Source organism: Gobius niger (genome assembly GCF_951799975.1).
Source record: "Gobius niger genome assembly, chromosome: 22".
In the NCBI taxonomy this organism is placed as follows: Eukaryota; Metazoa; Chordata; class Actinopteri; order Gobiiformes; family Gobiidae; genus Gobius; species Gobius niger.
Window position 1 is genome coordinate 18,417,948 of NC_136873.1, and position 12,376 is coordinate 18,430,323.

The 12,376-nt window shown below is 42.1% G+C and overlaps 1 protein-coding gene across 1 annotated transcript in view; it reads left to right on the plus strand.

Annotated features, from left to right (window-relative positions):
- dennd1b (DENN/MADD domain containing 1B) overlaps positions 1-12,376 on the plus strand; it is a 318,027-nt gene that overhangs the window by 152,645 nt on the left and 153,006 nt on the right. Inside the window, exon 9 of the mRNA XM_079580929.1 lies at positions 748-858. Within this exon, the coding sequence (XP_079437055.1) occupies positions 748-858 (111 nt within the window). The remainder of the gene's footprint in view (positions 1-747; positions 859-12,376) is intronic.

Below are 12,376 nucleotides of genomic sequence, written 5' to 3' on the forward strand. Positions count from 1 at the left end.
GTGTATACCAAAATACATAGAAATATGAAAATAAATAGTTTTACAGCGCAAATTCGTTACATGCAACTTTGGCATTTGTGCAATAATTCAAGGAGGTCGCATAAGAGGACATTAGTGATTCAAATACAACAAGTTTTGGTTTTTGGTTAAGGTACTTACAGCTATGGATATGATACTTTGCCATTATTAATATTAAATTCATACTAAAAGGTTTATTTGGGGGTATATTGCTTGAATCCTAGTTAATCCACACATTTTACTCTTGTTGAATTATCTGCCAAAGTCCTCGTATCGCTGGGACATGTTGATTTCCTGTAGAAAGCTTGTCCCGAGCAGAGTTTGCTTTGCTGTTCCAGTCAGCGGCCCGGACACCTGATCTCGGTTTACGACGGAGAACACCTAAAACGCTTCCAAATAAAACCTCCTCCGCGCCGTCCTCTTGATATGTCGCTAATAAAACCCATTGACGTTTTCCCAAACCGAGTGTAGCCTTGACTTTTTCACTTCCCCGTAACATTTGAGCACGCACTGTCTCCGAGTGTGCCAAACGCTCCCTGCGCCCGGCACTGCCTCTCCCTCTCCCTCTCCCTGCCTGGCGCACTCCTTGGCACTTCCACTGGTTGTATTGACATTTTTTTGTGCTCTGCTTGTGTTAGCCGGGGACAGTTTGTTACTTCCCCCACACACACACACACACACACTCATCTGCCTCCCCTGTCTCCCTCTGTCTTCCCCATCTGTCTGCAGAGAAACCTGACAGAGTACTTTGTGGCCGTGGACGTCAACAATATGCTGCAGCTCTACGCGAGTATGCTGCACGAACGGAGAATCATCATTACCTCAAGCAAGCTTAGCACTGTGAGTACACCGCCCGCCCGCCCGCTCCGCTCTCACGGCTAGCGCTGCTGGGGCTGGATGCCCGTCAAGCTCTGGGCACCGCCGGCTGATAACTGGCGGGGATGAGTTCAAAAATGCACACACACACACACACTTCATCCATGCCTGAAAATGAGCACTGCACGGCGGGCTCGCTCTCACAAACAGTGTGCGGAGAAGTTTCCCAGAGTGCAGACATGTCGAAGCGGTTCCAATCCGTTTCATGACAATTTGGAGGGAGAGGAGCAGGAGTAGGCACTATTTGGAACCTGATATGATTTCTGTGTTTTCCTGATAAGTGGGAAGCACCGTGGTTAGTCCAGATCCAGGGGCGGACTGGCCATATGTCCATTCTGGAAGAGCACAGAAGGGCCACTGGCTCTAGGGCCACTGGGCTGGCCTCTCAGTTTTCTCCTTTAATGGACTGGATGCAAGGGCCATTTTTTATACTCACTACTGCCACCTCAGGTCATACATACTGCAGTCTCTATATTAAGCTTGTGCATGACGGCACTTCGGACCCAACGAAACGACTTCTTGAGTGACAGTGCAGGATTTTAGAGGCAGTTGTGGTGAACAGGCCAAATCAATGGAGGGAAAAAAAGCAATTAAAAAGCCACAAAAACGGGACAAAAACACAGAACACACTGCAAAAAGTACCCTCCTAAAAACAAGGAAAAAAATCATTTTGTCTTGTCTTAAGGAAAGAATTCTGCTAATGGGGTCAGCATTTTTTTTCTTGCTAAGAATTCTTATTTCTAGAATATTTGTCTTATCATAAAACAAGAAAAAAAGACTAAATTTAAGCAAATAAATAGCTAGAATTAAGCAAAATGTGTTCAGAAAATGGAATAATTTAAGGAAAACATTCTTATTTAGTGAAAAATTTGGGAGTATTTCACTTAAATGTTGCTTGATTTAAGCAAAATGTTCTAAATTACACACACTTTTGAGCAAAATGCTGTTAATAAATACTAATATTTAAGGAAAGTATTGCCCGTGCCCGGGGACCTGTCTCCATGATGTGGAGCCAGGCTGATGGTCAGAATCACCTGCTGGAGGATTCACCTATTGTACATGTTTTAGTGGTAGGGGAAGCGTACGCAGACATGGGGAGAACATGCTCCACACAATAAGGCCCCGTCTTGGTGGGAATCGAACCCGGGACCTTTGAGCTGTGAAGCGGAGACTCTAACCACTGTGCCACCGAGCCGCCCACTTTAGAGCTGTTGTGATCTTATTTCTTAACATAAGAAAACATTTTCTTTGTCTAAAGCTGTTCTTGTTACAAGAAAAAATTGCATGTTTTTTAGCAAATTTATCTGAACAAGAAATGGCTAGATTTTATTTCCTAAAACAGGATTTTTTTTTTTCAAGAAAACTTTGCTCGGCAAAACATTATTACTTTTTAGGGAAAAAACAAGAACTTATTTCTTAAAGTAAGACATTTTTTACTTGCTTAGAATCCACTTTTTGCAGTGCAGAAATGTGACGAAACCATGACGACAATGCCACAAAAAGTAATGAAAAAAACAACAACAAAACATTAGAAAAATGTGACAAAAACACGCCGACATAGTGACAAAAAGTTTCCGTCACTTTTGTAGGTCTTCGCTTTCAAATGAGGCGTTACATTGTCGCTCTCCAGTCGAGAAGCTTTTAGAACTGGAGAAAATGCTCTCGGTTAAGGCGGGTGGTAAGGTTAAACTTTGTGGAGGTGTGTACGCTAATTTGGGCCAGGCTGGTCTGAGTCCAGGGCCATTTTTAAGTCCCAGTCCGCCCCTGATCATTACTGCCGCCTTCGTCGTCCGCTGATTGCTCGGTGAGACGGTGAGTTGCTGTATAATGCAGGAAGCCCCGATATATCGCTACGTCACGGGAGTTCTCCACCTGACTGAGACCTGCCAACACTGTCCTCCAAGACACTGCAGCCCTCACAGAATCATAAATATAACAGTGAAGGAAGAATGTGAGCTATCATTCTTTGACTGCCTGAAGGGGATTGTTCCAGGACCCACTGCTGACACTATTATTTATCAACCATGTAATTGTACCAATGAGAAATGAGTCAGTGTTCACTTGGTACGAGAACAGGGGCGTCCAACTCATTGTGGGTCACGGGCCACATAGAATGTAAACACGACAACACTCTTGAGAAAACGTTTTTCACTAAAGGAATGAAGACGAATTTAAAATGGCGCTGATTTAGTGTCAGGACTGTAATGTTATAAATAATAACTGCTTACACTATTGCACTTTACAAGCCGGTGTCACAAGTTCCTCAAAGTGCTGCATTGTGTTCATTATTCATTCACTCCACACTCATTGTGGTAGCCACAGCCGGCCTGGGGCAGACTGACCTTTTGCCACGTGGCTATAATGCTTTGTTTATGTCCTGATCTTATTATGTCAGTGCCCTCTGCTGGACACGTGTGGAATTCTCTTTCTTTATTTGAGTTAGTGTTCTGGTGATAAAAAAAATTGTAACCACACAGAATTTTTTTTTGGGGGGGGAGGGGGGGGGCCTTGTATTTTAGAATGTCCGTGCTGTTGTGTCACGATTCTTAGATTTCAAATTTGATTTCAATGCTGGAAAAGAAACAACAACTTGACACCAATTTCAATACCATGCAGGGGCGGACTGGCCATATGTCCATTCTGGAACAGCACAGAAGGGCCACTGGCTCTAGGGCCCGCCTTAACCGAGCTTTACCCAAATCTAAAAGCTAAAAAGGAAAGCATCAAATTAGCGTCAAAAAAGAGGATGAAAAGAAAGCAAAAATGTGCCGGAAAAGCATCACAAAAAGTGACGAAAAATGTGATGAAAAGTCAAGAAAAACACGACAACAAAGCGAGGAAAAAAGCAAACAAAAACGTGACAAAAGCACAACAAAAAATGATAGAAAAAAGTGACAAAAATGCAATAAAAATGATAGAAAAAAGTGACAAAAATGCAATAAAAATGATAGAAAAAAGTGACAAAAACACTACAAAAAATTATAGAAAAAAGTGACAAAAATGCAATAAAAAATGATAGAAAAAAAGTGACAAAAACACAACAAAAAAGTGACAAAAACACAATAAAAAGCCACAAAAAAAGTAATGAAAAAACAACAACAATATAACAAAATCACTTATTCAGGTCTTAGCTTTCAAATGAGCCATTACATTGTTGCTCTCCAGTCGCGAAGCTTTTAGATTTGGGTAGAGCCGAACTGGAGAAAATGCGCTCCGTTAAGGCGGGTGGTTGGGCCAGGCTGGTCAGAGTCCAGGGCTGTTTTTCAGTCCCAGTCCGCCCCTGCTACCATGGCAAAAAATGTCTCATTTAAATATACACTGTATTTGCTATCGTAAAGTTTTGTCTCTTTTTCCCTCTGCACTGCATCATCTGCACTGCTTTGTTCTGTTTTATTCTCTCTAATTATTAAAGGGGGGGTATTATGCAAAATGGACTTTTTCCAGCTTTCCATCATGTTATTCTGTCACTCCCTCATTAAAAACATACCTAAAGTGTTGCCTTGGCACATTCACGTTTTTTGAGTCATCTGTAAAAACTCTGATGGCGGCCATTTTAGGGATAGGTTTGACTGAGTCCTCCTAGGAACGCCCCCACCTCCTGGAGACGCCTCCGAGCTTTCGTCACCAGCCGAGTAACCAACCACTGCTCCTCAGCAGAACCCCCTCCCCACTGATGCCACAGACAGCGTGTGGAGGGGGCGTGTCGGAAAGGCTCAGAGGCAGAGGCCTATTTCAAGACATTCACTACAGCCATTTTGAGAGAGACATTTTATACAAGGCAGTTATTCTAATTTACTGCAATGTACAATGTTTAAAATGTTATGAGTCCAGAACAAACAGTGAACATGGAGCTGTAAGGTTGGCTTTGATTTCAGAGAATTTTGTTGAGAATTTTACGAATTTTAAGTTGGCATTGAATTTTAATATTCAATGCCAACTGATACATGTGAACCAGTGGAGGCGGCTCGACTAAAAGTTTTTCAGTGCACAGTGTGGAGCTGAAGGAGGAGCTGCTCTGTGCTAAACATGAATATTTAGATACTAGTTTTAGTATTTAGTTTTTGTTTGACCACCCTGATCACCCCATCACTGAAAAGTACCTTTAGAGTTGTACCTTTAAACTGTCCATATGTCTCTGTTGCTCTTTTTCATTTCTGAAAGGGATGTGAGTTATTTGCAGAGCCCAGAGGTGGGTGGGACTGCCAGGAGTTAAACTTTTGTCTCCATTGATCAGATTCTAAATGCCATTCATCATTCCTCTCAATCTCAGCAGCATTTAAAAACCAAAGACGAGAGCTCCTTGTCAATATATCTGAGCGTTTCCTTGAGCACCCCTCTCCAACCGTCACCCAGCTGCTGTCTGACAAGCCGTGAAAGCCCGGCTAATTCTGGACCATATCTGCCTCTCGCTTTTACGGCTTTGACATATTAACGACCAAAAAGTACTAAATTATCCGTTATTACACGTCTTAACTGCGGCGGCTGATTTACAGGCCCTTCTGTCTGCGTGTGGGAGGACAGATCCAGTCTCCGTCTCCCGTTTCCTTCCAGCGCTTTATCAGAAGTGAAGAGATCCCGGCGTTTGTGAGACGAGCCGGGAGAGGAGGCGAGGTCAGGCCTTCGCTGTCCAAAGACCTGTTTATGTTTCAGTCAGTTTCAGCCAGCAACATTAGTCACACGCCGGCTCCGAGTGAAGGGGGAGGATTACAGTCAAGGCCTAAGAGGAGATATTTCTAAATGAGTTCATAAATAAAAGACTTCAAAGACATACCTGGAGGAGCTCGTCTCCTGGCACGTGAGAAAACCCGGATATGGAGCAGACTGGGGTTGTGTCTCGGGTAATGGGTACCGTTACATTTACGTGGTTTTCTGATACCGATACCTGAACGTACCTTTTTTCCAATACTAAAACATATGTCATCCAGAATCAGAAAACAGAACAGTAATGTGTGGAAGATCAAGGGTTCATATCCAATGTCAGGAAATGTGTGAAAAATGGGTCATAATTTGGGGGGAAATTGAGAGAAATTGGAGCAAAAGTGAGAAAAAATGTGGTCATGGATTCCAGGGACACAAGTCGGCAGCCCAAGTTTCGAGATAAACGCAAATGTAGTTTTTTTTCTTTTTCTTAATCGTTGATTTTCAGTTGAAGTCATGAAGAAGCGTCTCCATGTTTAAGCTGCAGTATTGGTATATTTAAAACTGTAAACTTTTAGGTTCAAACCGGTTTGTTTAGGGAGATTTGGGAGCGTGCAGTCGGGGCGTGACTTTGTCTGTGTGTATTTACCCATCCATCCATCCATCCATCCATCCATTTTCTTCCGCTTTATCCGGGGCCGAGTCGTGGGGGCAGCAGTCTCAGCAGAGATGCCCAAACTTCCCGATCCACACACACCTCCTCCAGCTGTTCTGGGGGGACCCCGAGGCGACACCAGGCCAGCTCGGAGACATAGTCCCACCAGCGTGTCCTGGGTCTTCCACGAGGCCTTGTCCCACTAGGACATGCCCGGAACACCTCCCGCGGGAGGCGACCAGGAGGCATCCGAAACAGATGCCCGAACCACCTCAGCTGGCTCCTTTCGACATGAAGGAGCAGCGACTCTACTCCGAGCTCCTCCCGGGTAACTGAGCTCCTCACCCGATCTCGAAGGGTGCGCCCAGCCACCCTGTGAAGGAAACTCATTTCGGCCGCTTGTATTCGCGATCCTGTCCTTTCGGTCATGACCCAAATCTCATGACCATAGGTGAGGGTGGGAACGTAGATCGATCGGTAAATCGAGAGCTTTGCCCCGACTCAGCTCCCTCTTCACCACGACAGACCGATACAGCGACCGCATCACTGCTGACGCCGCACCGATCCGTCTGTCCATCTCACGCTCCATCCGTCCCTCACTCGTGAACAAGACCCCGAGATACTTGAACTCCACCACTTGAGGTAAGGACTCCTCACCGACCTGTAGAGGTATGTGTATTTACATACTGGGTAAACACCGGGTTGTGTTGGACGGACAAAGATTGTATCTGAACCGTGGACGTTACAACCAACATGTTTGGAAGTGGATTTATTCATCACGGATTATGTGGCACCGCTTCCTCATGAAGAGCCTTGATCGCAAAGCAGCCACAGCGGGACAGAGACGCTGCTTTGCTCCCCAGACAGGACCACACTTTGGCCACGGCAGCCTCAGCGTTAAAAAAAGCTGAATCAGTTTGTGTGTGTTTGAGTGAGTGAACTCTGAAACCCCACACACATGACACGACAGGGGGAGCTTTACAACGGGATGGCTTTGTGTAAATGAGATGTAAATGAGCCCTATTGTCACTCCCAGAGAGGTGAGAACAGCCCAAAAGTTTAGAGGCCGATTCCTCTCTTTGACATATTTCCAGTTCCTAAATTCAACTTGCCACATTTTCTCCAAATATGATCAGATTTGGAGACTTCACGTTCACAAACTATATCCCCCTCAAAATGCCCCAACACCCAGTTGTGTCCCCCGTTCTCGTGCTGGGTCACATATTGGGTGGGGGAATTACGGAAGTAGGGAAAATATAAGTAAAACTAGGAACAGAAAAAGAGGAAAACAATTGGGGCAAAAATTGAAAATATGTGGGAAAATATGATTTATTTGAGCTGAAAGAGTCACTTCCTTTAAAGGGACTAGACAGATTTTTAAAATGATGCTCCAGCAATGTCCTAATGTGTAGAATGAGCCCAGACCTATAACTGCCTCTAAAATCCTGCACTGTCACTCAAAAAGTTGTAAATTCGGTCCGAAGTGCCGTCATGCACGAGCTTAATATAAGTTAAGTTATACTTTATTAAAGCAGTACTAAGTAACTCTTCCCCCTAGAGGCCATAAGTGCAACTGCAGGTGTCGTAGCAAGTTACGATTTTTTAACTTATTAATTGTCTTGGAGAGTAAATACGACGCTGACAGGAAAGGCGAAGGGAAAGAGGGTTACTGTGCATCCAATTATACAATGGAAATATTTTTTTTCACTCAAACTTGGCTGTAAATACTGTTTAAAGTGACGTTAGCCCGCAGTTAGCTTTGCCCGTTAGCATGTTAGCTTCTTTTTTGTGATTTCATTAGTGTGTATTGCTTTCTCCGGACCGGTGGCAGTCAAGTTGCAAACATGGTTTTCTGTCCAGAGACACCAGGGGGAGATGAAAGACCCTCCAATCATCCCATAAACACTTGTATTACCCCCACAGGGACTACGGGGAGGGTTTATTAAGGTAAACACGTTACTTAGTACTGCTTTAATCCCCGTAGGGAAGGTCATTCTCTGCATTTGACCCGTCCTCAGTGCCGCTGGGGCGGCCTGGAGACGCAGTGACCCATCTCCATGATGTGCAACCAGGCTGGTGGTCAGAAACACCTGGCTGGAGGATTCACCTATTGTACATGTTTTTAGTGGTAGGGGAAACCGGAGTACCCGGAGGAAACCTACGCAGACACGGGGAGAACATGCAAACTCCACACGGAAAGGCCCCGCACGTGTCCAGCAGAGGGCACTGACGTAAGAAGAGATCAGGATATAAACAACACATTCTAATCACGTGGTAAATGGTCAGTCTGCCCCAGGGCGGCTGTGGCTACAATCGTAGCTTACCACCGCCCAGTGCTGAGTGAATGAATACTGGCTGGTGAAGTGCAGTACGAGGTTACAGTCCTGTCAGGCTCATTATTATTCATTTATTGAAAAACATTTCCTCAATAGTAGATTCTCAATCAAAACATATTTTACTTTTAGCTGTCCTGGGCACAGACGGCTCTTCAAATGGGGTTTCCACACTTGTCCATCTGGACCCAGCCTTATATATCTATTTTTTAAGGCTGTCTATAGATAATTTTTTCCACAATTAATCGCGATTAATCACACTTGTGAATTTTTTTTTCTTTCTAATAATTATATTAATTTAAAAAAAACACTTACATTTAAAGCACGTGATTACTGCACATTTCATTGACTAAATTCACAGTTTTATATTTATGGGAAAAGCTGATAACCGGGATTGATCTCACTTTTTCTAGACATTTTCTTTTATGCTGAACCTTTTGGACAGAAACTGCAAACTTTTAGGTTCATGAAGTAGAATATAAGGACAAAATTAGAATATTTTTTATTTTATTTTATTTTATATTATTAATTTATTTATTTCAGTCATGTTAGTTACATGTTTTCATGTTTTCACATGTAACTAACATTTTTTGTTGAAATAGGATCATTAAATTAATCGCAATTAATGATTTTTTTGATTAATGCGATTAATGGTGATTAATTTTGACAGCCCTACTATTTATTTTATTCTGTGCGTGCGTGTGTGATTTTTCCCACTTGAAATCAGACAAGTTTACTTTTACTTTTAACTAAAGCACTGAAAAAGTGTTAAATGACAGAAAACTTGCATAACATGATTTTTGTTGAAATTGACTTGGAGGCCCCTGCTGTAGTGCATCATGGCCTGGTGATTACAACATAACACACAAATAAACTTTTCTTACCCCAGTTGAAGTCATGTCTGCAAATTCTGTTGTTTCTGTTCATCCATGCATGTATTACTGGCATGGGCTTAACGTAGAGACTGCAGTTACATTAAAGACCTGAGGGGGCAGTCATGAGATTAAAAAAAAGTCAACTTCCATCTAGTCCCTTTAATGCTGCTCCAACAGCATCAAAACTTTGGATCTAAAGATAGAAGATTTTTTTTTACGATACCTGCCTTTTGATACTGTCATGTTTTTGATACCGGGGAACCCAAAGTTTGTTCCAATTCCCGACTGGCATCGTTTAACAGAACCCAGCCCTCGTCTCGGGTTCCGGATCATGGAACTGAAACATATAGGGAGGAAGAAGAATGAGAGGAATGAGCAGACAACCCCAATGTTTGTCAAAGAAATTGCAATTATTCTCTCCAAAATGCAGGTTCTATATACACAAGCCTTTTCCTAAATATATGCCGACAGATATTTTAAGCGCTCCGTGTCGCACCTTTGCCTCTGGGATGGTTTGATGGCGGTGGCGTGCGCGTCGATCCATCCGTCTTTGCGAGGCAGGCCTGTTTTGCTTGTCAGACACGGCAGTACAAAAGCGCTCGCAGCTCCTCTGGGAGTACACGCCGGCCCGCCGCTCTTAAAAGCGCAGCCGAGGCGCTATTTTTTTCTGCGCTTTGGTTCCATTGACCTCGCCTCGCCGCGGTATAAAAAGACTGACCTGATTCACTTATAGTATAAACTGGCTTATTATTCACAATATTAAAGCTATTGTTGGATCTAAAAAAGCACGCTTTGTTTATGTTATGTCGGCGCACGGCGTGTTTGCGGCGTTTGTTTGCGGCGTTTGTTTCCGTTTGACAGTCGCCGTAAACGTGAAACTGTCTGCATTAAGTGCTTTTAGCCGACTGCCTGTGTGAGATCAACGTCACAAAATATAGGTTATTGGTTTGTGACTGACAGAGGAAAACTGAAACTAAAGAATCCTCACATTATCCCCTTTATTGGTTGCACTCATTCAATGATTCTCCTTCATTTCTGTGGAGCATTGTCATTTCAAAAGCATTTTCTCACATAGAAGTAGTGCTTACAGACTCCAAACTTTACAGTCTTGGAATTAATGTTTCATTTTCCAGAGGGATTTATTTAATGTGCCGCGCCTCCTTGGGGCTCTCGTGGGTCGGGGCTCTCGTGGGTCAGTGCCCTGTAGCTGTCCTGGGCACACTCAAATGGGGTTTCCACACTTGTCCATCTGTACCCAGCCTTATATATCTATTTTTTAAGGCTGTCTATAGATAATTTTTTTCGCGATTAATCACACTTGTGATTTTTTTTTTCTTTCTAATAATTATATTTATTTTAAAAAAACACTGACATTTAAAGCACGTGATTACTGATTGCACATTTCATTGACTAAATTCACTGTTTCATATTTATGGGAAAAGCTGATAACCGGGATTGATCTCACTTTTTCGAGACATTTTCTTTTATGCTGAACCTTTTGGACAGAAACTGCAAACTTTTAGGTTCATGAAGTAGAATATAAGGACAAAATTAAAATATTTTTTATTTCATTTTATTTTATATAATTGATTTATTTATTTCAGTCATGTTAGTTACATGTTTTCACATGTACAAACATTTTTTGTTGAAATAGGATCATTAAATTAATCGCGATTAATAATTTTTTTGATTAATGCGATTAATGGTGATTAATTTTGACAGCCCTACTATTTATTTTATTCTGTGCGTGCGTGCGTGTGTGATTTTTCCCACTTGAAATCAGACAAGTTTGCTTTAACTTTTAATTAGTTGTTTTCTACTTAAAATGAATAATAATGTCACATAATGACATTTTCATTATGTCATTTGGTTCTTCAGATGTTTATATTAGACTTAAGACACTGAAAAAGTGTTAAATGACAGAAAACTTGCACAACAGGATTTTTCTCCAACAGCATTTATGTCAGTAAAGTTTCACATTGATAACTCAGGGTCTCGCCTCAGTCGGTTCCGTTCACTTGACAAAAAGTGTTTATTCTTCAGAAACATTCACGTTTCTGAGACACTAAAGGTCTGCGAATAGAAGAATCATTCCCGAGCGGTGGGCCGGGTTTTGGCGGCACTGGTTTTCAACTAATTTGGTGTCTTAAGTTTTGTGAGCTGATTTAGGTCCATTCTGATGAGCTGGATCCAAAAATGACTTTGGTTTAGCCCCCTGGAGTCTGTTACATTATCGTTATTGAGAAAGTCCCCAAAAAGTACTGAGACATCCAGCCCTAAAACCATTATCCGATTTAGTGGAAAATCGAATCAAATAGATTGTCAAATTGTTCTAAATCAGTTTAAAAGTGTTTTTCTTTTTCCAGTGCAGTCAGCCTCGGGGGTCAATGCTTAAACGTCCGAACTCAGTGAGAAAGTCCTGCACTTTTGATGCTTTCACGAGAGCGGAGCTGCAGACGAGTTGAAATGATCAGTTTTATTTTGGCGGTGGCCTGTGATCGTGTGTTAAAATCCTTACGGAGACACAATAATAACCAACATCACTGCAGTGTTTGCTTTTTGCAACCATTGACATTGTTTCTATTGGACTGTGATGAACTACAGATTTCAACTTTAGTCCTCCCATTTGTCTTAAGGCGAGACACTGCAGGTGAATAGGGAAAAAATGTATATTTACAGATATCAATTTGAAACTTTTGTTGTCGATCACTGGCATCAATGTGAGAAAAAAATACATTGCAAATTTTCTGTCATTTTATCTTTTCATATAAGAACAAGGTGTTTTATGCCTAAAAATGCCCCAAATTTCCCATCTTTTCGGCGACGAAATCTGAATAATGGATAGAGCTACATTCAAATTTATGGTGTCATTTTATTGATAAATGAGTTACCAAGAGTTTTTCAGAGGGGATTTTGGATTTCTTTTTTAGTTTTAAAATAAACTGTTTTTTAGTGGAAACATTTGTAAAAATGTAATTTTC